Source organism: Monodelphis domestica, chromosome 2, assembly GCF_027887165.1.
Source record: "Monodelphis domestica isolate mMonDom1 chromosome 2, mMonDom1.pri, whole genome shotgun sequence".
In the NCBI taxonomy this organism is placed as follows: Eukaryota; Metazoa; Chordata; class Mammalia; order Didelphimorphia; family Didelphidae; genus Monodelphis; species Monodelphis domestica.
The window spans coordinates 256,287,005-256,312,549 of NC_077228.1; the positions used below are offsets into that span (position 1 = coordinate 256,287,005).

Consider the following 25,545-nt stretch of genomic DNA (forward strand, 5'->3'; position numbering starts at 1 on the left):
CTGAAGCTCTCTTTTCTACTTCCACTGCCTGGCAGACACGTCTCTCATGATGTGAGTGAAATTGAATTGGGCCTCTCGGCCCACCTAGCACGTGCCTTTCTTACTTGTATTTTCTTAAATTCACAACCTTTAATAAACCTCTAAAAAAATATAATACTCCTTGCAGAGAAAAACTAATTTCTAGTTGCCTCAGCTTCCCCCAAAATTTTAACTGTTAACAATATCCACAAAATTTAGCAGGAAAATAAATATGTAAAGGCAAATTCTGTTCCAAATATCAAATAAATAAATAAATAAATATGCCATAAGAAATAATAAATATGATCAATTCAAATATATGTTGGTAGGTAGAGTGCCAAGCCTGGATATGGGAGGTACTGGGTTCGAATCTGACCTCAGACACTTTCTAGTTGTATGACTCTGGACAAGGCACTGAATCTCCATTGTCCAGCCTTTATTGTTTTGTTTTGGAACTGATACTTAGCACTGATTCTAAGATAAAAGGTAGAGGTTTAAAAACAAATATATATGGGAAGTCTTGTGTGACATTTTGCAGTGAACAGTGCAAAAACAAAAGAACAAGAGATAACATGATTATATGAATGAAAACAAGTTTAAAGAACAAAAAACAACTTAGATTAAAATCATTGGACAAAAAAAGTATTTACTAATAAAGTATAAACTTGTCCTCTCTAATTTGGCATATAAATTTATCCTCTCTAATGTAGCATGCAAATATAACATGTGTTGTTAAACTCCCATCAGGGGCTGTATGTTGTGAATTGGTATCTGTATAATGTGTTGAAGTAAATTTTCATCAATAAAAGTAAATATTTCAAAATAAAAACAAGCTTCTGTTAATATTAGTGTATATTTCCTAATTTCAGCTCACACTACTCTACTGAAATTATTCTCTCCAGGCACTTCCTAATACCAAATTCAACAAACTCTTTATAGTAGCTTTGACTATTCCACAGCATCTGTTCTTAACTCACCCCCTTTCAAATTACTGATTATTTTTCCCCTTGTTTTCCATAATTTTTCTCTCTCTTGGTTCTCCGCTACTTCTGAACATTGTTATTGTTAAACTAAAGCTTGTATTTGATCAACTAAAGCTGTTACTGAGTATTTGTAGATGGTTGATAATGCCAAGCTGTTAGGGTAAACTAATATGTAGGTGGTGGGTGGAAGACCGGAAGCAGTTGGATACCAGCCTTACTTATTTTCTTCTTTGGGAAGAGGTAGGGAGAGGAATAAAAGGATAGAAACTAGGAGTTTGGAATAGGATAGGAAATCTCTTAACCTTATTCTAAAATTTCTAAATAAAAAAACCCCAAACTGGCTGCTTTCTTTGCAGCTTCTTCTTGTCTACAGAGTAGAACTCCTTAAAATATCCTCACTAAACTAAGATTAAATTCTATCTTACTACCCTATGCTAAACAAAGAACTTTAAGTTTATAATAAACTCCTTAAAGTAATCTATGAAAAACCCAAAGCCAGATAACTGTTAGAATTTTTTGGCAGACAGACTCAGACACAGGCCTGCTCCCAAGTGAGAGTGAATGGACAGAGCCCCCTCTGTCAGCTGTTTCTCACTTCAGGAGAAAAGCTCTCAGTGAAGCACACTCTTCCTCAGCTTCTCGTGTGTATCTCAACCCGGAAACTGTTTCAAATAACCAACAGATCTTCTCAGTCTGAGAGAAATGATCCAGCAAAGAAGTCAGAAAGACTGGACCCCAGAACTCACAGAATTCTCTTTTCTAGATAGGCCTCTTAAAGTGACAGAGCATGAGAGCTGTCTGCTCTGGCTTTCTAAAGTAACAGAATGAACTTAATAAAACTTCTTCTAACCTATAAATTTTGCTCCAAAGGAGACAGAATGAACATTAAGTAAATTCCTTATAACAACATATTAGTTTCTCTTCTCTGGTTTCTCCTTTTTGATACCATTTCCTAAGCACTGCCAACTCCCAAGTTTCTGTCCATAACTAAGCTTTATCCATCAGAAATACCACCTATTCTCATTGCCTAAGTTATTATCTCTAGGCAGTGTTACAACACAATTGCATTCCAATTACTCTGAGCTCTACGTCCATTTTTGCAATTGCCTAATGGATAGATCAACCTAGATATATCCTCAAACATATCATGCTCCAGACTACTTCAAAAACTAAAAATCATTAAAGAAGCATACAAATGTAAGTGAGATTTCTCTTACCACAAGATGTTGACTTTTTGTCTACCATTTTCACACGTCTGGTTTGGTTATAAAGTCTTTCATCTGTGTTCTCCACCAGGTTGGCAAGATCATCAATTATCTCTAGAGGAGAAAAATATAAAATGCAGCATTAATAATTGGGAATGATTTGTTTTATATCATAATACTTTTTGCATTTCTTTTCCAATAACAAAAATTCTCTCATGAGAAAAATAACTAAAATTCCTCTTTTCAAATATCTTTGAAATAACACAAAATAGGTTTCTGGATTATTGAAGCCAATATATGATATTCACTCAATAAAATTTTTCTACTCAAAGATTAAAAAAAAGGAAATGTACAAGTGAAAGGACAAAAAAAAGTACATTCAAAGACATGAGAATCATAAATGTACATACTCATATAATACTTTTCTCTGTGCACCTAGGAACTGAAGGTTTAAATCCCAGCATGATACAATACTATATCAAGGCCTAGGTTAACTGAAAGCTCTACAAGTGGAATTTAGAAAAGACATGCATAGAAGTGTCAGCATTAAATGGAACATAAAATAAAAAATATACTTGCCTAGATTTCATTAAAATTAGAGAGTGAGAAGTTGCAAGGTAGCAAAATTTCTCACATAGTCTACAAATTAAGCAAAGGAAATGTCAAAGAAAAACAATCATACAAGGCAATAAAATCTGCCAACAAAGAAAAAACAGTAAAGTGATAAAAGGGGTCAATATATTTTTTTAAAGTCTAAAATAATGAAACATATAAAGTATTTCAAGAAATTAAAATGTAAGGGAGCAGCTAAGTGTTTCAGTGGATTGAGAGGTCTAGAGACAGGAGGTCCTAGGTTCAAATCTGGCCTCAGACACTTCCTAGCCATGTGACCCTGGGCAAGTCACTTAAACCTCATTACTGTTCTTTGGCCTTGGAACAATACATAGTATTGATTATGAGATGGAAGGTAAGAGTTTAAACAAACAAACAAAAAAAGAAATGCAAATGGAAAACAAAACAATGAATGTCATCTTCAAAGGTACCCCAAATAGAAAGATAAATACAGATTTTTTAAAATTAGGAACAAATAATGAGAGCTAATAAAAAATTTTAAATAACAAAACCTGAAACTAGAATTTATATATTAAAAAAAGGAATGGGGAAAAAATAAACATAAAGACTATGATAAAAACTGGGAGAAAGGGGAAAAGATCAATAGAAACATCCAACGGACTCACTATGGCAGAAAATACAATTTCAGATAATATAGACAAGGTATAAAAAAAAGCTAAAAAAACTGTAGAAAAAAATGAAAAACGTTCATATATAAGTGTTAGGCCTCGAGATGAACACACAAGAATTTCAGTATTACTGGCATAATAAATTTTTTAGAAAAATTAATATTTCAAGGAGTAATATAAGAATATTTTCTGAAATTATGAAAAACAAACCACAATACACAAATAGAATTCATAGGATACCAACACAGAGAAGGAAAGGGTATTATCCACAAAAACTCAAAAGATTCTCCTCTCCTGGACACATTAAACACCAAAAGTATATTAAAAAAAAAAAAAGAAAAAGAATAAAACCACCAAGAGGTTGTAAGATCTTGTGGTGGCAAAGAATTGGAAATTGGGACAATGTCCATTAGTTGGGGAATTGCTGAACAAATTGTGGTACATGTTGGTAATGTAATATTAGTGTGCTATAACAAATGATATTAAAGATGCTTTCAGAAAAAAGCTAGAAAGATCTGCAGGAACTAATGCAGAGTGAAATAAGCAGAAGTGAGAGAACATTATACACAATAACAGCAATACTGGACGATGATAATGTGTGAAAATTTAGCTACTATCAGCAATGCAATGATTTGAGACAATCCTAAAAGACTTATGATGGGGAATGAAATCTACCTCCAGAGAAAGAATTGTTGGAGTTCTATTTCACATCAGTGTATTTATGGTTTTATTTTCAGGGGTTTGGTTATATGAGTGTGCTCTTACAACAAGGTCTAATATGGAAGTGTGCTTTGCATGACAATAAGTATATAAAAATTTTAAAAATACAATAAAGAAGATGCAGGAAACATGAGAAATTTATCAAGATCATATGAAATTTCTTTTTATCTTTCAGTAATGTTTTATTTTTTCCCAATTACATGTAAAAACAATTTTTGGCATTCATTTTCTAATGAATTCCACATTCTTTCCTTCCTTCCTTGAACTTTTCCTCTCTGAAATGGTAAGCAATTTACTATTGTTTTTATATGCATTATCATGCAGAAAATAATTCCATATTGTTGGAATTGTGGAAGAAGTCACATATTAAGAAAATAAAGTGAAAAATGGTATTTTTTCTGTATACAGACTCCATCATCCATCAGTTCCTTTTCTGAAGGTGAATGGTTAACCTGGATTTGAGTATAATTTCTGATACATACTGGCCATGAGACTATAATCAGGGCTTTAGGCAATTCCTCAAGAGCCTAAGTTACAAAAAAGCTACAGACTAAAAAAAGATATTAAAAGATGTTTCCTTATCCTCTCCGTATACCAACTGAATTATAGGCCTAATATCTATCACAGCAGTTCTCAACCTCTCAATTTGTAGCAATGAGAATGAATACATAATGCATGTCAGGTTTTTTACATTCTGAATCATAACTATAGCAAAATTACAGTTTTGAAGTAGCCAGCAAAATAATTTTTTGGTTTGGGGTAACTGAAACATGAGGAACTGTATTGCGGGGTCACGGCATTAGAAAGGTTGAAAACCACTGATCTATCATTATGATTATATCATTAAATGCAGATAAAACCTTTCATTTACATTAAAATACTAAAAACTCTAAAGGAAAAGAAGGATATTTCCAAAATGTAATTATTTTCTTTCTTTCTGTTCCTTTATGCCCCTTTTCTTAGGAATTTGCCATGCACTTGCCCTTAAGACCTTCAATTTTAATTCATAAGACTTGTGGTATCCTATAACTCAAAAGAAAATAATGGGGGCCCAGTGATGGAAGAGAGCCTCCAGTGTGTGTTGGGTGGAATCCTCATAGAGAGCTAATAGAAGGGGATGGACATAAGTCAACAGATGAGAGTGGTATGGATGGATGAGTTACCATTTGTATCACAAAAGAGAGCACCCACATCAACAGTAACACAAACTAACTTTAAATCAAAAAAGGAATTCTGTAAGTGATCCAACTTATATTAATAAGATTATCATCATTATTATATGGTAAAATATTAGAGATATTCCCAAAGAAACCATATATTAAAAAACTGTCCACTCTTAATATTCTTATTTGATATAGTCACAAAATTAGTATTATTACTAATAATAATAAGACCTAGGGTTTACAAAGGGCTTTAAGGTTTACAGAGCATTTTACATGAATTGCTTTACACTGTGACATAACTACTCCCATTTACAGACAAGGCAATTGAGGTTATGAGAGGTTAAAAGATTTGCCTACAATAGTTCACATTATGTAGTGTGTTAAGATTTAGTGTGCTTCATATATATTAACTCATTTGTTCCTCACAGACAGAGAAAGAAAGAAAGAAAGAAAGAAAGAAAGAAAGAAAGAAAGAAAGAAAGAAAGAAAGAAAGAAAGAAAGAAAGAAAGAAAGAAAGAAAGAAAGAAAGAAAGAAAGAAAGAAAGAAAGAAAGCTCAGGTATTATACTAGGAACAATATCCTAAGGCCTTGCCCTGTACAAGTTACACTAATTTTTCCTCTATAGGAGTAAAAATTCAGGGGCTTAAGGATAAGACGTTTGATGATGGTTTCCAATCAACTAATTATAAAAAGCCACAAAAGGGTCAAGTTGGTCTTGATCAGCAGACTACCATGAGGCAACTGAGCCAAATCTGGATGAATCAACATGGTATCCTAAATGAGTATCATTGTTAAATAAATATCCTGCCCCTACTATGGATGAGTAAATTTCCCTTTGTTAATGGTGAGATCTTTGTAGAAGATGTTTTGTTTCATTCCAATATTGAACCTAAACTACCAGGGGAATGATGTAAATTAAGCTCAGTCTCCAGCATCACTCAAAAAAAAATTAATTGACTGATTAGGAAAACAATGAGATCAAAAATAAATTCATGGAGAGGTGGATTCAAGATGGCAGTGTGGAGTCAGTGTAAGTTCAGACCTCTGAAAACCCTTCCTTACTGATTATAAATTAAAGCCTCCCCCCACTTACTCCCCCCCTCGGGACTGAAAATCAAACCTAACAACAGGACAGAGCCAAGGAATCCTCCTGCTGGACTCAACTTAAAAGGTACATCCACCAAAACCCTGAATTAGAAAACACAAAAGTTTAAGGAGAAGGAAGAAGAAAGGTCCCAGGACCCCTCCCCCACATAGAGCACTGAGCCTCCAGCGGGAGGTGGAACATCTAGGTGGGCAAGGGTACTAATATTGAGGAAATACCTTACGGGCAAAGCTGTGCCAGCTCAGAGCATCGAACACAGGCGGTGGGGAAGCAGTTAGAGAAAAAGCGCAGAGCAGGCAACCTAGTCCCAGAAGCGGAGATACTCCATATTGCCCCACTTCCCAAGGTTTTGGCCTCAGAGCACAGCAAACTCTGCAAGTTCAACTCAGCCAGGCTTAATCTCATCAAGCCCTCAGAGGGCAGGAAAGCTCAAACTTCAACACCCCTCCCCCCATAGACTGCACCGAGAGATTTGCTAACAAAGCTCCATGGGTGAAGGCTGACAGAAAACACGAAAACCACAGATCCAGCACATAATGGGAGGAGCTGCAGGGGGAAAATAAGGGGGAATTATGAGCAAACAACAGAAAAAGAAAAAATAAAATACAATCGACAGCTTCTATCCAGGCAATGAACAAAGAGCAAATGCCACATAGAAAGATGAAGGAACAACAAGCAAAAAGACAGAAACATCAGCAAATTGGACACAAGCTTTGGAAGAACTCAAAATACAATTCAAAACACAATTAAGAGAGGCTGAAGAAAACTGGGACTAGAACTTAAAAATCAAGATAATATCATCTGGAAACAAAAAATAGTGTCTTGAAAGCCAAAATTAATTAGCTTGAAAATGAGGCAAAAGAGATGAAAGATGAGGCAAAGAAGATGAAAGATAACCTCCAAAGAAAATCAGACCAGAAGGAGGATGACCAAAAAACTAGGGATAAAATCCAGTCTTTAAAAACCAGAATACAATTAGAAGCAAGTGACTTCACAAGGCAGTAGGATACTATAAAACAAAATCAAAAGAATGAAAAAATTGAGGGAAATGTGAAGCAGCTCATCCACAAAACACAAGAATTAGAAAATCATTCCAGTAGAGACAACTGAAGAATCATTGGTCTACCAGAAGACCATGACAAAAGAAAAGGCCTGAACATCGTCCTATAAGAAATTATCCAAGAAAACTGTCCCAATATTCTAGAACAAGAGGGTAAAGTGGAGATTGAAAGAACCCACAGATTACCTTCTGTACTTAATCCCCAACCAACAACACCCAGGAATATTATAACCAAATTCAAGAACTATCAGACCAAGGAAAAAATATTACAATCTGTTAAGAAAAATTCTTTCAGATACCAAGGAACTACAGTGAGGATAATACAGAATCTGGCTGTATCTACACTGAAGGACTGAAAGGCATGGAATATGATATTCTGGAAAGCAAGAGAACTAGGTCTACAACCAAGAATCAACTACCCAGCAAAACTGACTATATTCTTACAGGGTTAAGTGTGGTCATTTAACAAAATAGAAGAAATCCAAGCATTTCTAAAGAAAAGACCAGACCTGAACAGAAAATTTGATGTACAAACCCAGAATTCAAGAGAACCATCAAAAGGTAAGTAAGAAAAAGGGAAGAAAGAAAAATAAAACAAAGAAAAACAAAAGAAAAAAACCCTTTTTCCTGTAGGAAATGAATTAATTTATTTTTTTTTCACTTTAAACATTATTTTATTTGGTCATTTCCAAACATTATTCATTGGAAAAAAGATCATTTTCTTTTCCTCCTCCTTACCCTATTCCCACCACCTCTCCCATAGCCGACGCATGATTCCACTGGGTATCACATGTGTTCTTGGTTCAAACCCATTTCCACGTTGTTGGTATTTGCATTAAAGTGTTGATTTAGAATCTCTCCTCAGTTGTATCCCCTTCCCCCCTGTAGTCAAGCAGTTGCTTTTCCTCGGTGTTTTTACTCCCATAGTTTATCCATTGCTTGTGGATAGTGTTTTTTAGATCCCTGCAGATTGTTCAGGGACATTGCATTGACACTAAAAGAGAAGTCCATCACCTTCAATTGTACCACAATGTATCAGTCTCTGTGTACAATGTTTTCCTGGTTCTGCTCCTTTCGCTCTGCATCACTTCCTGAAGGTTGTTCCAGTCCCCATGGAGTTCCTCCAGTTCATTATTCCTTTGAACACAATGGCATTCCATCACCAACATATACCACAATTTGTTCAGCCATTCCCCAATTGAAGGGCATCCCCTCATTTTCCAATTTTTAGCCAGCACAAAGAGCACAGCGATGAATATTCTTGAACAAGTCTTTTTACATATTGTCTCTCTGGGGTACAAACCCAGCAGTGCTATAGCTGGATCAAAGGGCAGACAGTCCTTTATCACCCTTTAGGCATAGTTCCAAATTGCTCTCCAGAATGGGTGGATCAATTCACAACTCCACCAGCAATGAATCAATGACCCTACTTTATTTACCACATCCACTCCAGCATTCATTACTTTCCTTTGCTGTTATGTAAGCCAATCTGCTAGGTGTGAGGTGATACCTCAGAGTTGTTTTGATTTGCATCTCTATGATTATAAGAGATGTAGAACACTTTTTCCGATTTCTTTGCCTGTTCATGTCCCTTGCCCATTTATCAATTGGAGAATGGCTTGATTTTTTATACAATTGATGTAGCTCTTTGTAAATTTGAGTAATTAAACCTTTGTCAGAGTTTTCTATGAAGATTGTTTCCCAATTTGTTGCTTCCCTTCTGGTTTTGGTTACATTGGTTTTGTTTGCACAAAAACTTTTTAATTTGATGTATTCCAGATTATTTATTTTGCATTTTGTGACTCTTTCTAAGTCTTCCTTGCTTTTAAAGCCTCTCCCTTCCCAAAGGTCTGACATGTATACTATTCTTTGTTTGCCTAATTTTCTTATAGTTTCCTTCTTTATGTTCAAATCATTCACCCATTTTGAATTTATCTTGGTGTAGGGTGTGAGGTGTTGAGCTAAGCCTAATCTTTCCCACACTGTCCTCCAATTTTCCCAGCAGTTTTTATGAAATAGTGGATTTTTGTCCCCAAAGCTGGGATCCTTGGGTTTGTCATATACTGTCTTGCTGAGGTCACTTACCCCAAGTCTATTCCACTGATCCTCCTTTCTGTCTCTTAGCCAGTTCCAAATTGTTTTGATGACCGCTGCTTTATAATATAGTCTGAGATCTGGGACTGCAAGGCCCCCTTCCTTTGTATTTTTTTCCATTATTTCCCTGGATATCCTTGATCCTTTGCTCTTCCAAATGAACTTTGTTATAGTTTTTTTTCTAAATCAGTAAAAAAAAATTTTGTGAGTTCAATGGGTATGGCACTAAAAAGATAGATGAGTTTGGGTAGGATGGTCATTTTTATTATATTGGCTCGTCCTACCCATGAACAGTTAATGGTTAATTGTTTAAGTCTAGTTTTAGTTGTGTGGAGAGTGTTTTGTACTTGTGTTCATAAAGTTCCTGCGTTTGTCTCGGGAGATAGATTCCTAAGTATTTTATTTTGTCTAAGGTAATTTTGAATGGGATTTCTCGTTCTAGTTCTTGCTGCTGAGCTGGGTTGGAAATATATAGAAACGCTGATGACTTATGTGAGTTTATTTTGTATCCTGCAACTTTACTAAAGTTGTTGATTATTTCGATTAGCTTTTTGGTTGAATCTCTAGGATTCCTTAAGTAGACAATCATGTCATCCTCAAAGAGTGATAACGTGGTCTCCTCATTGCCAATTTTAATGCCTTCAATTTCTTTTTCGTCTCTAATTGCTACTGCTAGTGTTTCTAGTACAATGTCAAATAGTAGAGGTGATAATGGGCATCCTGGTTTCACTCCTGATCTTAATGGGAATGCATCTAGTTTATCCCCATTGCAGATGATATTAGTTGATGGTTTTAGATATATACTATTTATTATTTTTAGGAAAGACCCTTCTATTCCTATGCTTTCTAGTGTTTTTAATAGGAATGGGTGTTGTATTTTATCAAATGCTTTTTCTGCGTCTATTGAAATAATCATGTGATTTTTGTTGGTTTGCTTATTGATGTGGTCAATTATGTGGATGGTTTTCCTAATATTGAAACAGCCCTGCATCCCTGGTATAAATCCTCCTTGATCATGGGGAATGACTCTTCTGATCACTTGCTGGAATCTTTTTGCTAGTATCCAATTTAGATTTTTGCATCTATATACATTAGGGAGATTGGTCTATAATTTTCTTTCTCTGATTTTGGCCTGCCTGGTCTTAGAATTAGTACCATGTTTGTGTCATAAAAGGAATTTGGTAGAACTCCCTCTTTGCTTATTATGTCAAATAGTTTGTATTGTATTGGGGTTAGTTGTTCTTTGAATGTTTGATAGAATTCACTTGTGACCTGTTGATTTTTTCTTAGGAAGTTCTTTGATGGCCTGTTGGATTTCTGTTTCTGATATGGGATTATTAAAGAAATCTATTTCTTCTTCTGGTACTCTAGGCAATTTATATTTTTTATGGTATTCATCCATATCACCCAGGTTGGTATATTTATTGCCATATAGTTGGGCAAAGTAGTTTTTAATGATTGCCTTAATTTCCTCTTCATTGGAGGTGAGATTCCCCTTTTCATCTTTGATGCTGTTAATTTGCCTTTCTTCTTTCCTTTTTTTAATTAGACTGACCAGTACTTTGTGTATTGTGTCTGTTTTTTCAAAGTAACAGCTTCTATTCTTGTTTATTAGCTCAATAGTTCTGTCACTTTCGATTTTATTAATTTCTCCCTTAATTTTTAGGATCTCTAGTTTGGTTTTCTTTTGGGGGGTTTTAATTTGTTCTCTTTCAAGTTTTTTGATTTGCATGTCCAATTCATTGATCTCTTCCCTCCCTAATTTGTTAATATATGCACTCAGGGATATGAATTTTCCTCTAAATACTGCTTTGGCTGCATCCCATAAGGTTTGAAAGGATGTCTCACCATTGTCATTTTCCTCAATGAAATTATTGTTTCTATGATTTCTTTTCTAACTAACAGATTTTGGAGTATCATATTATTTAATTTCCAATTAATTTTTGATTTGGCTCTCCATGTACCCTTTCCGATCAATATTTTTATTGCTTTATGATCTGAAAAGGTTACATTTATTATTTCTGCTTTTCTGCATTTGAGTGCCATGTTTCTGTGACCTAGTGCATGATCTATTTTTGTGAATGTGCCATGTGGTGCTGAAAACAAGGTGTATTCCTTTTTGTCCCTATTTATTTTTCTCCATATGTCTATTAACTCTAATTTTTCTAAGATTTCATTCACCTCTTTTACCTCTTTCTTATTTATTTTTTGGTTTGATTCATCTAAATTTGATAGTGGTTGGTTCAAGTCTCCCACTAATATGGTTTTACTGTCTATTTCCTCCTTCAATTCTCCTAGTTTCTCCATTAAAAATTTGAATGCTATACCATTTGGTGCATACATGTTGATTAGTGATATTTCCTCATTGTCTATACTCCCTTTTAACAGAATATATTTATCTTCCCTATTCCTTTTGATCAAGTCTCTTTTTGCTTTGGCTTTGTCAGATATCATGATTGCAACTCCTGCCTTCTTTCTATCAGTTGAGGCCCAAAAGGTCTTACTCCATCCTTTAATTCTAACCTTGTGAGTATCAACCCGCCTCATATGTGTTTCTTGAAGACAACAAATGGTAGGGTTTTGGGTTCTAATCCAATCTGGTATTTGTCTATGTTTTATGGGTGAGTTCATCCCATTCACGTTCAAAGTTATGATTGTCACTTGTGGATTTGCTGGCATTTTGATAACTTATCCTAGTTCTGACCTTTCTTCTTTAGCTATATCCTTTTGAACCAGTGATTTACTTTAGGTCAGTCCCCCTAGTCCCCTCCCTTGATATGCTTCCCTTTCTAGCCCCACCCTTTTTATGCTCCCTTCCCCTCCCCCCTCTCCTTCCCTCCCTTTTTATACTCCTTCCCCTCTCCCCCTCCTTGATTTTCCTTTCTTTCTTACCCTGTTGGAAAAGATAGAATTCAGGATCCCACTGAGTCTAGATGTTCTTCCCTCTCAGAGTTGATTTCACTGAGAGGAAGGTTTAAGTAATACCACTTCACGCTCTCTTCCTCTCCTTCTCATATGAGAGTTCTTCCCCTCCCCTTCCAATGTGTATTTTTTTATGGGAAAGATTATTCTATTTAGCCCCCCCTGCCATTTCTTGAAGTAAATGTTAGTATTATCAATGATTTCCCCCCTCACTTTTTTTTTTAAACCCTTACCTTCTGTCTTGGAGTCAATACTGTGTATTGGCTCCAAGGCAGAAGAGTAGTAAGGGCTAGGCAATGGGGGTCAAGTGACTTGCCCAGGGTCACACAGCTGGGAAGTGTCTGAGGCCTGATTTGAACCTAGGACCTCCCGTCTCTAGGCCTGGCTCTCAATCCACTGAGCTACCCAGCTGCCCCTCCCCCCTCCCTTTTTCTTTCTTTGCCTCCCTTTCGCCAAATCTTCTTGATGCCCCAATCTTTCCCTATGCATGATTCTTCTAACTACTCTAAGGATGCATACAATTATTGAGAGTTAAACAATACATTTTCCCCACATATTAATATATATATAATTTGATATAAATGTAGTCCTTATAGAAGAGAGTTTGACTTAAAGTAAAAGATAAGATTTATCCCTTTTCCCTTTCTTTCATATTTACCTTTTCATGTTTCTCTTGCTTTCTGAGCTTGGATGTCAAATTTTCCACTAAGTTCTGGTCTTTTCTTAGCAAATGCTTGGAAATCTTCTATTTTGTTGAATGCCCATACTTTCCCCTGTAAATATATAGTCAGTTTTGCTGGATAGTTGATTCTTGGTTGGAGACCCAGCTCTCTTGCCTTTCTAAATATCGTGTTCCATGCTTTGCAATCTCTTAGTGTGTGGGCTGCTAAGTCCTGTGTGATCCTTATGGGAGCCCCACTATATCTGATATATATATATATACTCCTCTTCTTGGCTTCTTGTAGGATTTTCTACTTTTCTTGGAAGCTATTGAATTTGGCAATTACATTCCTGGGTGTTGTCTTTTGGGGATTTAGTATAGAAGGTGTTCTATGAATCCTTTCTATTTCTATTTTGCCCCCTTGCTCCAGAACATGGGGGCAATTTTCTTCTATAATCTCCTGTAGAATGGCATCGAAGTTTTTGTTTATCTCTGGTTTTTCGGGGAGACCGATAATTTGGAAGTTTTTTCTTCTTCCTCTGTTTTCCAAGTCTGTGACCTTTTCAGTGAGATATTTCATGTTTTCTTCTAATTCATTAATTTTTTGGCTTTGCTTTATTGATTCTTGCTGTTTTGTAATCTCGCTGTCTTCCATTTGCTTAATTCTGGTCGTTAGGGACTGGTTTTGCTTTTCAGCTTTGTCTGCCCTTCTATTAGATGCTTCCAGCTCCTTCTCCAATTTTGAAGTCTTGTCTATCAGACTGCTGATCTCTTTCTCCCATTTTTTTTCCAAAAGGTTTCCATCTTTTGGGTAAGCTCCAGGTTGAGATATTCCAGAGCTTGTGGATAGTTTCCATTTTGGGAGGCATGTTCTGATTTTGTTTGGATTTCATCCTCATTCTCTTCTTTTCCTTGGGTACTCCTTCCATAAAAGTTGTCAATAGTCACTTTTTCCCCCCTTTCTTCTTGGAGGCTTGATTTTGTGACATGTGAGCCATCCCTTTGGTGGTTTTATTCCACTTTCTTTTTTTGGTCTGCGGTCTGGGTGATGTGGGTGGGTTTTCTGTGAATTTAGGTTGCCTCAGACTAGTTCTTACCAGCCTCTGAGGTTTCTTAGAGCACAGGCCCCTGTGCTCAGCGCGGCAGCCCCTTTGCTCAGCTCAGCCTCTCAGCACGGCCTCTCCCTTGCTCAGCGCAGCCTCTCAGCGCAGTTGCCCCTTTGCACAGTGCAACCTCTCAGAACCCCTCTGCTCAGCGCAGCCTCTCAGCGCGGCCACCCCTTTGCTCAGCACAGCCTCTCAGAGCGGTCACCCCTTTGCTCAGTACAGCCTCTTAGCGAGGTTGCCCCTTTGCTCAGCTCAGCCTCTCAGTGCCCCTTTGCTCAGCCCAGTCTCTCAGTGGGGCCTCCCCTTTGCTCAGCGAAGCCTCTCAGCGGGGCCTCCCCTTTGTTCAGCGCAGCCTCTCAGCGCCCCTTTGCTCAGAACAGCCTCTCAGCGCAGTTGCCCCTTTGCTCAGCTCTGCCTCTCAGCGCGGTCTCCCCTTTGCTCAGTGCATCCTCTCAGCGCCGCTGCCCCTTTGCTCAGCACAGGATTTTCCCATGAAACCTCCCTGAGAGGTCGTTTCCTTGCAGTCTTTAGATCTCAAAGACCCTGGTATGTCCCCCCCCCCCCGACAGAGACGCTCCTCACTCACTTGCTGTCCCAGTGAACACTCTGACAGCTTACTCTGGTTGGGGGGGGGGGGGGGAGAGGTGGCTCAGTTCAAGTTTTTGTGCGAGCTTTTTCTCCTCCTTATAGTGTGGAAATTTTCAAACCCCACATACCTTCGTTTCTGTGGGGTCCTGGGGAGTCCCTCTCTTCTTCCAAAGGTGATTTTTATGCTCTTTTGAGGTAGTCTATTTCATTCGGTGCTGGGGAGGGGAAGCAATTCACATCTAGATTGCAGCCATGTTTACCCTGAAGTCCAACATTTTTTTTAAGAGACCCAACAAATTAAAATAATATGTATCCCTAATAACAAAAGAGTACATTGGTAACTCTTAAAAATAGTTATTATCACGAGGATAGCTAGAAGAATTGTACTCAGAGGGAAGTGACAAACTGTATAGGATAAAATGCAAAGATATAAATATGTATATAAATATATGTATGCATAAATATGTGTGTGTGTGTGTGTGTATGTGTATAAAACAAGAGTTAAAAAAGAGAAATGGGAAAAGAAACAAAATGCGTTAAATTTATATGTTATAAAGAAGCTCATGGAGGCAGGGGAGAGAACATCAATACACTGGAAGGATAGAGAGGTTGGATATAGGAAATACTCAATTCTCATATGCATTGAAATTGACTCAAAGAGCGAAGAACAATCAAATACATTAGGGCAGAGAATTGATTTGCACCCTATAGGGAAGCAGAATGGTAACAAATGGACTGGTGGGGAGGGAAGCAGTACAAGGAAGGGAGAGGGTGGAGGGGTAGTATAAAAAGATTGTAAAGAAAATAAGGGGAATAAGAAGGGAGGGAGTAGAAAGGGAAGTAAAATAAGGGTGGGAATTGGAGTGACCGATTAAAAACAAAACATTGGTGTAGAGGAAATAGTGAAAGAATAAAAGTCAAGACTAAGAGTGAAAATCAAAATGCTGTGAAATATACAGCTGGTAATCATAACTCTGAATGTGAATGGAAAGAACTCTCCCACAAAATGCAAGGGAATACCAGAGTGGATTAGAATCCAAAATGCTATCATATGCTGTCTACAAGAACACACATGAGGAAGGTAGACACGCATAGGATAAAAGTAAGAGGATGGAGCCAAATCTATTTGGCATAAACAGATAAAATGAAGGCAGGAGTCACAATCATGATATCTGACAAAGTCAAATAAAAATGGATCTAGTCAAAAGAGATAGAGAAGGTAATTACATCCTGATAAAAGGCAGTATAAACAATGAGGAAATATCAGTTCTCAACATGTATGCGTCATATAGCATAGCATCCAAATTTATAAAGGAGAAACTAGTGGAGCTCATTGATGACATAGAAAAACTATACTAGTGGGAGACCTGAACCTTCCTCTATCTGAACTAGATAAATCAAATCAAAAAATAAATAAGAAAGAGGTAAGAGAAGTGACGAAAGCTTCTAAAAATTAGTGTTAGTAGATATGTGGAGAAAAATGAATAGGGACAAAAAGGAAGACACCTTCTTCTCAGCAGCACATGGTACATTCACAAACATATTGGGACATAAAAACATTGTAGACAAGTGCAAAAGAGCAGAAATAATAAATGCAACCTTCTCAGATCACAATGCAACGAAAATAATAATTAGTAAGGGTACATGGAAAGGGATATCAAAAAGTAATTGGAAATTAAACAATACAATACTCCAAAATCGGTTAAAGAACAAATCCTAGAAGCAATAACTTCATTGAAGAAAATGAAAATGATGAGACATCCTTTCAAAATCTATGGGACACAGCCAAAGCAGTACTCTGGTGAAAATGTATATACTTGAGTTCATATCTTAACAAATTAGGGAGGGCAGAGGTCAATGAATTGGGCATGCAAATTAAAAAACCAGAAAGTGAACAAATTAAAAATCCTCAGATGAAGACTAAATTAGAGATCCTAAAAATCAAAGGAGAAATTGATAAAATTGAAAGTCAAAGAACTACTGATTTAATAAATAAGACTAGAAGCTGGTACTTTGGAAAAACAAATAAAATAGACAGAGAACTGGTCAATCTAATTTAAAAAAGGAAAGAAGAAAACCAAATTGACAGTGTCCAAGATGAAAATGGAGACCTCACCTCTAATGAAGGGGAAATTAAGGCAATCATTAAAACCTATTACCCAATTATGTGGCAATAAATATGAAGATCTTGGTGATATTCATGAATATTTACAAAAATATAAATTGACCAGACTAACAGAGGAAGAAATAGACGACCAAAACAACACCATATCAGAAAAAAAAATTGAACAAGCCATCAAAGAACTCCCTAAGAAAAAATCCCCAGGAAAGATGGATTCACAAATGAATTCCATCAAACATTCAAAGAACAACTAATCCCAATATTATATAAACTATTTCACAGAATAAGCAAAGAGGGAGTTCTACCAAATTCCTTTTACGACACAAATATGGTACTGATTCCAAAGCCAGGCAGGTCAAAAACAGAAAAAGAAAACTACAGATCAATCTCCTTAATGAATATTGATGCAAAAATCTTAAATAAGATACTAGCAAAAAGACTCCAGCAAGTGATCATGAGGGTTATTCATTATGACCAGTTGGGATTTATGCCAGGAATGCAATGATAGTCCAATATTAGGAAAACCATCCACATTGCTGACCATATTAACAAGCAAACTGACAAAAATCACATGATTATCTCCATAGTTGCAGAAAAAATCTCTGACAAAATACAACACTCATTCCTATTGAAAACACTAGAAAGCATACAATCTACTTATTTAGTGCCATACCCATTGAACTACCAATAAACTTCTTTACGGAATTAGAAAAAAACTATAACAAAGTTCATTTGGAAGAACAAAAGGTCAAGAATATCCAGGGAAATCATTAAAAAAAAAAACATGCGATGGAAGGAAGCCTTGCAGTCCCAGATCTCAAACTATACTATAAAGCAGGGTTCATCAAAACAATATGGTACTGGATAAGAGACAGAAAGGAGGATCAGTGGAATAGACTTGGGGTTAGTGACCTCAGGAAGACAGTCTATGATAAGCCCAAAGATCCCAGCTTTTCAGACCAAAATCCACTATTTGATAAAAACTGCTGAGAAAATTAGAAAACAGTATGGTAGCGATTAGATTTGGAACAACGTCTCACATCCTACACCAAGATAAACTCAGAATGGGTGAATGACTTGAATATAAATAAGGAAACTATAAGTAAATTAGGTGAACACAGAATAGTATATCTGCCAGATCTTTGGGAAAGGAAAGATTTTAAAACCAAGCAAGAGCTAGGGAAAAAAAAAACACAAAATGTAAAATAAATAATTTTCATTACATCAAATTAAAAAGTTTCTGTACAAACAAAGACAATGCAACCAAAATTAGAAGGGAAGCAACAAATTGGGAAACAATCTTCATACCAAAAACCTCTGATGAAGGTTAATTACTCAAATTTATAAAGAACTAAACCAATTGTACAAAAAAATCAAGTCATTCTCCAATTGAAAAATGGGCAATGGACATGAATAGGCAGTTTTCAGTTAAAAAAATCAAAACTATTAATAAGCACATGAAAAAATGTTCTAAATCTCCAATAATCAGAGTGATACAAATCAAAACAACTCTGGGGTATCACCTCACACTTAGTAGATTGGCTAAGATGACAGCAAAGGAAAGTAATGAATGCTGGAGGGGTTGTGGCAAACTTGGGACATTAATGCATTGATGGTGGAGTTATGAATTGATCCAGCCATTCTGGAGGGCAATTTCAGACTTTGCCCAAAAGGCATTAAATGACTGTCTTGCTCTTTTATCCAGCCATAGCACTGCTAGTTTTGAACCCTAGAGAGATAATAAGGAAAAAGAATTTTACTAGAATATTGATAGCTGTGCTCTTTGTGGTGGCAAAAAACTGGAAAATCAGGGGATGCCCTTCAATTGGGGAATGGCTGAACAAATTGTGGTATATGCTGGTGATGGAATACTATTGTGTTCAAAGGAATAATAAACTGGAGGAATTCCATGTGAACTGGAATGGCCTCCAGGAATTGATGCAGTGAAAGAAGCAGAACCAGGGAAACATTGTACACAGAGACCAATTACTGATTTAGAAAAAAACATAACAAAGTTCATTTTGAAGAACAAAAGATCAAGGATATCCAGGGAAATAATGAAAAAAAATACAAAGGAAGGAAGCCTTGCAGTCCCAGATCTCAAACTATATTATAAAGCAGTGGTCACCAAAACAATCTGGTACTGGCTAAGAGACAGAAAGGAGGATCAGTGGAATAGACTGGGGGCAAGCGACCTCAGCAAGACAGTATATGACAAACCCAAAGATCCTAGCTTTTGGGACAAAAATCCACTATTTCATAAAAACTGCTGGGAAAATTGGAGGACAGTGTGGGAAAGATTAGGTTTAGATCAACACCTCATACCCTACACCAAGATAAATTCAAAATGGGTGAATGACTTGAACATAAAGAAGGAAACTATAAGAAAATTAGGCGAACACAGAATAATATACATGTCCAACCTTTGGGAAGGGAAAGACTTCAAAACCAAGCAAGAATTAGAAAGTTACAAAATGCAAAATAAATAATCTGGAATACATCAAATTAAAAAGTTTTTGTACAAACAAAACCAATGTAACCAAAATCAGAAGGGTAGCAACAAATTGGGAAACAATCTTCATAAAAACCTCTGACAAAGGTTTAATTACTCAAATTTACAAAGAACAATTGTACAAAAAATCAAGCCATTCTCCAATTGACAAATGGAAAAGGGACATGAACAGGCAGTTCTCAGCCAAAGAAATCATAACTATTAATAAGCACATGAAAAAGTGCTCTACATCTCTTATAATCAGAGAGATGCAAATCAAAACAATTCTGAGGTATCACCTCACACCTAGCAGATTGGCTAACATGACAGCTATGGAAAGTAATGAATGCTGGAGGGGATGTGGAAAAGTTGGGACATTAATGCATTGCTGGTGGAGTTGTGAATTGATCCAACCATTCTGGAGGGCAATTTGGAACTATGCCCAAAGGACACTAAAAAACTGTCTACCTTTTGATCCAGCCATAGCCTTGCTGGGTTTGTACCCCAAAGAGATCATAAGGAAAAAGACCTGTACAAGAATATTCATAACTGGATTATTTGTGGTGGCAAAAAAATTGGAAAATGAGGGGATGCCCTCCAGTTGGGGAATGGCTGAACAAATTGTGGTATATGTTGGTGATGGAATGCCATTGTGTTCAAAGGAATAATGAACTGGAGGAACTCCATGGGGACTGGAACAACCTTCAGGAAGTGATGCAGAGCGAAAGGAGCAGAACCAGGAAAACATTGTACACAGAGACTGATACATTGTGGTACAATTGAAGGTGATGGACTTCTCCATTAGTGGCAATGCAATGTCCCTGAACAATCTGCAGGGATCTAAAAAATACTATCCACAAGCAGAGGATAAACTGTGGGAGTAAAAACACCAATGAAAAGCAACTGCTTGACTACAGGGATTGAGGGGATATGACTGAGGAGAGACTCTAAATGAACACTCTAATGCAAATACCAACAACAGGGAAATGGGTTTGAGTCAAGAACACATGTGATAACCAGTGGAATCGTGCGTCGGCTATGGGAGAGGAAAAGGTGGTGGGAGGGGGGGGAGGGGAGGAAAAGAAAATGATCTTTGTTTCCAGTGAATAATGTTTGGAAATGACCAAATAAAATAATGTTTAAAATTAATAAATAAAATTAGAGGAGCCAAACAATGCTGACCCCCAAAGGCCCATTTAATTGTTATAATGAACAGATGGTCATTTGGTTTACCTGGAATCTCTCAAGAGATCACTGAGAGGGAAGCAAGAAAGGAAAACTCCTAGTATAGCATTTGCCCTCCAAATTGGCGCAGCAGCTAACACATCAGAAAACTAGGGCAAAATTAATCCTTTAAATCAAGCCAACATCAATATTTCTAAGGAAGGATAGGTAAGGACAAGAAAGAGATACAATCCTGCATATCACCATGGAGCCTCAGGAGTAATGGTTTCTAGAACCATTAGAACAAAGTCCATGACAATCAAGCAATATGCTGCTGCCAAAACTTGGTTCATCATTACCGAAAGTTCCTGTCAGTTTCATAACTGGGGGCTTCTGGGTCCTTTAGCACTCTATTCATCAGGCTAATGTAGAGTTTCTAAAGAAAGCCAAGTGTTTTATAGGAAGAGACAGGGTTTTCTTCAGGTGCCTCAGATTGACTTTTCATTTCAGATGTCACAGGTAGGAAGCAAAACTAAAGGATGTCAGTGAAAATGAATGGAAGATGAGTGCTATTAGTATGGAAAGTTCAAGGAAAAAGGAGGAGGCACCACATACAAAGAAGCCAGGGTAGACAGCCTATTAAGGGTAGGATGATTTTGAATTGCAGCAATGGACTTTCTCTTCTTTAAATACTTGAAGATATTATTCAATCTCCATATCTTTTCTTCTTTTTTCTCTCTCTAGGATAAATTATAAATTCCTTTAAACAACTTGTAAAGCCCTATACAAAGGTTGATCCACATCTGTATTTTACTCTTCCAGCAATTATCAATCTGGCATCCCTCTCCCATTTCTGTATCTTTGTATTAGTCATCCCACAGGCCTAGAATACATTCCTGACTATTTTGTACATAACTTGCATTTATTCACCTTATATTTATGTTGCAGATATTTATGTACGTACCTGTTGTCTCCCCCTTTGGAATGTAAGTCCTTATGAGAAAGGATTATTCCATTCTTTGTATTTGTATCTCCAAACCAGAGAAACAGACAGAGACACACACACACACACACACAGACAGAGAGAGACAGAGAGACAGACAGTATACGTATGTGAAACACAAGTTGTTTGGGCTGGGGAGGGAAGGTGGAGTAGAAAGTCTAGCAACTGCAGGAAGGAATATAATTGGAGACCAGAGTTCAGGACACTGTCACCTGCATTGTCACTATCACTCACAAATTACTCAAGTGTTGAGTAATAAAATTTATTTTTCTGAACATCATTTTTTTCATTGGCAATGATAACCTATTTCATAAGTAGAGTATAGTAGTAGTCTCTCGGTGATCGAGAATGACTATTATCTTTGTGCAGTTTCATCTATGGCGTACCCTCATGTGGCTTTGGAGTCCAAAGGCTGAGGCACACAGTTTGTGGCACATGGGGCATGGGATGCCAGTTGTTACAGGAGGTGCAGTTGTGGCCTGGTGTCGGCGTTCACGCATAGCAGCAAGACGTCAACGTCACTCATCTTCAAAGGTGGTGGCGGCATGGTTAATGTGGGTTCGCCAGCTGCTTCTGTCAGAGGCAGCGAGTTCTAGTTGCTTTGGTGTAATGCCAGCCTACTTCAAGTTGGACTTTAGCTGATCCTTGAATCTCTTCTTCGGCCGGCCTTGTTTCCTGAGTCCAGCTGACAGTTCACCATAGAATACCTGTCTTGGTATTCGCTGTGGGTCCATGCGGATGACGTGTCCAGACCATTGTAGCTGGGTTTTGAGGACCATGACTTAGATGCTGGTGGAGTTGGCTCTGTTGAGGACTTCCTGGTTGGTGATTCGGTCCTGCCATCGGATCCTCATGATTGACTGGAGGGAGCGTTGGTGGAATTGCTCCAGCTGTTTTCTGTGCTTCCGGTACAGTGTCCATGTTTCACAACCGTACAGGAGCGAACTGAGGACCACTGTGCTATACACTTTGAGCTTCGTCGCAGTGCTTACACCTCTATGTTGGAGGACTTTGAAGCGCAGCCTCCCAAGAGCCTGGCTGGCCTTTTGGATGCTGGCATTAATCTCGTGGTCTAGGGACCCGTTGTTGGCGATGGTGCTGCCCCGGTACTTGAAAGTGTTGATGTTAGAAAGTTGCATGCTGTCGATTGTAAAGCACGGCTGGTTAGTTGGCCTCCCTGGTGCAGGTTGGTACAGCACCTCTGTTTTGCTGAAGCTGATAGTCAGGCCAAACAGTTTTGTTGCGGTGGAGAACCTGTCCACAATGGTTTGGAGATGATTTTCTTGGTGGGCCATGAGAGCACAGTCATCTGCAAAGAGAGCTTCCAGGATGAGTCTCTCTGTTGTCTTTGTTTTTGCAGTCAGACGGCAAAGGTCAAATAGTGAGCCATCCAGTCAGTATTTGATGTAGATGCCCAGGTCTAGATCCATCACAGCATGTCGTAATACTTGGGTGAAAAATAGGTTGAATAGTACTGGAGCAAGGACACAGCCTTGTTTCACGCCATTGGAGATGTTGAAGCCATCGGAAGTCTCTCCACCAGATAGGACTTCCCCTGTCATGTCGACATGAAAGAGTTGGATCAGTTTGACGAATTTTGCTGGGCAACCGAGCTTGCTAAGGATCACCCACAATGCGTCCCTGTTCACTGTGTCGAACGCCTTCGTCAGGTCTATGAAGACAATGTAGAGACTCAGGTTCTGCTCAAGGCATTTTTCCTGCATTTGCCTCACTGTGAAGACCATGTCGATGGTGCTACGATCTGGTCGGAAGCCACATTGTGATTCAGGCAGGTTCTGCTCTGAAATAGATGACAGGAGTCTGTTGAGTATAACATGGGCGAGGATCTTTCCGGCAGTGGGGAGTAGTGAGATACCTCTGTAGTTATCACAGGCTGCTCGTGAGCCTTTGTTCTTGTATAGGGCTACGATGGAGGCATCTCTGAGTTCTGGGGGCATGTCTTCCTCTTCCATATGCTGGTCAGCGCTATGTGGAATGCCTGGAGCGCCTTTCCATTTAAGGCCTTGTACACCTCGGTTAGGATCCCGTCTTTACCAGGTGCCTTGCCTGCACTCATTTGTTTAATGGCTTTTTTGACTTCCTCGATTGAAGGAGGGATGTCAAGTTGTTCAATGGTGTGGTTTTGGGGGATCTGGTCAAGGGCGCTTTGGTCGACTGAAGAGGGTCGGTTGAGAAGCTGACTGAAGTGTTCTTTCCACCTGTTGCTGATGCCTTTTTTATCTTTTATGAGAGTGTCACCGTCAGAGGATAGCAAGGGAGTGGTGGTGGGTTTTAATGGCCCATAGACAGTCTTGAAGGCACTGAAAAATTGTTTGTAGTTTTTCATATCAGCAAACCGTTGGATTTCTTCTGCCTTTTTTTCCCACCATCGGTCTTGCATCTTCCTGATCTCATGCTGTGCCGTGGCTTGAAGAGACTTGAATCTGTCCTTTTTAGGAGCAGAGTTTGGGTTATTTTGCCACTCCATAAAGGCTTTGTTCTTCTTGCTCAATAGGTCTTCAATAGCAGTGTTGTTCTCATCAAACCAGTCCTGGTGGTTGCGTTGTTTGGGGCCTAGGACTGCCTTTGATGTTTAAGTATATTGTGAGAAAAGAAGTCTGCAAGTCTCTAAAATACTATAAAATATTAGTTATTATTATAAGATTTTTTGGCCCTTATACATTTCTATAGGTTGTTGCCTAATCATGGAAAGACATGCTTAATCACTGAGTTTATGCCATAGGAAACAGAAAGATACTTATATTCCTGTCTTTCATATTCTGTTCATTCTCTAAAGACTGATTTCCATCTCACTCCTAATAGAAAATAAGCTCCTGAAGGTCAGGGACCTTTTTAAAAAAAAAAAAAGATATTCTCAGTGACTAGTATCAGATCTGGCAGTACCTGATTATAGTAAAGAAGATGCTTTATAAATGTTTGTGAATATAAATTGTGATTAAGAGACCCTTGAATCATTTTCTATTTCCCAATCCTATTTCTAGATCAGGAAAAAAAGTACCATTAGGGTAGTTTTTGTTTTGGTTTGATGTTTTTTATTCCTTGTGGAATAAAAACATTTTGGATAACACAGAGAAGGCACTTAAATGCTTGCTGAATTGAGTTGAATCAAGAAAGGGGATCTAACTAAAAATTTACTAAAGGGAAAAAAGGAATCAGTCCAGCTGTTAGGGACTTTAAGGAAAAACAAGCTTACTCATAAATAACTGAAGTTCTTTAGAGAATAATCCCTGGCAGCTGGTACAACAATATGTATGAACTTGGATCATCAGAAGGTGAGAAGCAAGCTTAAACCGAGAATAGACAGAGCAGGGCAACAAAGCCAAACTGATTATTGGCATTAGGGTAGATCCAAGATCTAGAGCTTTATAAAATGTCAGGAGACAGCCAAGAAAAATTGCTTTGCATAGCTGAATCAGAGAGATATTCTTAATACCTGAAGTCATGGTTATCCTTTTCCTTTTTAGGAAAGCAGGGAAACTATATTTTTCTAATAGCAAACTTACATCAACTTGCTAAGTGAAAAGGTATCTTTGGTTCCTAATTAATCACTGAGTTTATGCCAAAGGAAACAGAAAGATACTTATATTCCTGTCTTTCATATTCTGTTCATTCTCTAAAGACTGATTTCCATCTCACTCCTAATAGAAAATAAGCTCCTGAAGGTCAGGGACCTTTTTTAAAAAAAAGATATTCTCAGTGACTAGTATCAGATCTGGTAGTGCCTGATTATAGTAAAGAAGATGCTTTATAAATGTTTGTGAATATAAATTGCTTCTTAACAGCTTTCCCAAAGAAATTGTGTAGCAATTGCTTATGGGTTACTTAATTACAGAGCTGTCACTTTCTCATCTTCAACATTCAATTAATACCCTGACAG

The 25,545-nt window shown here is 37.6% G+C and overlaps 1 protein-coding gene across 2 annotated transcripts in view; it reads right to left on the bottom strand.

The window, feature by feature from the left end:
* Positions 1 to 25,545, bottom strand: part of STX8 (syntaxin 8) — a 304,520-nt gene that overhangs the window by 90,192 nt on the left and 188,783 nt on the right. For both annotated transcript variants that reach the window (XM_001366938.5, XM_056817513.1), the window contains exon 7: positions 2,219 to 2,320. In XM_001366938.5, the coding sequence (XP_001366975.2) occupies positions 2,219 to 2,320 (102 nt within the window). The remainder of the gene's footprint in view (positions 1 to 2,218; positions 2,321 to 25,545) is intronic.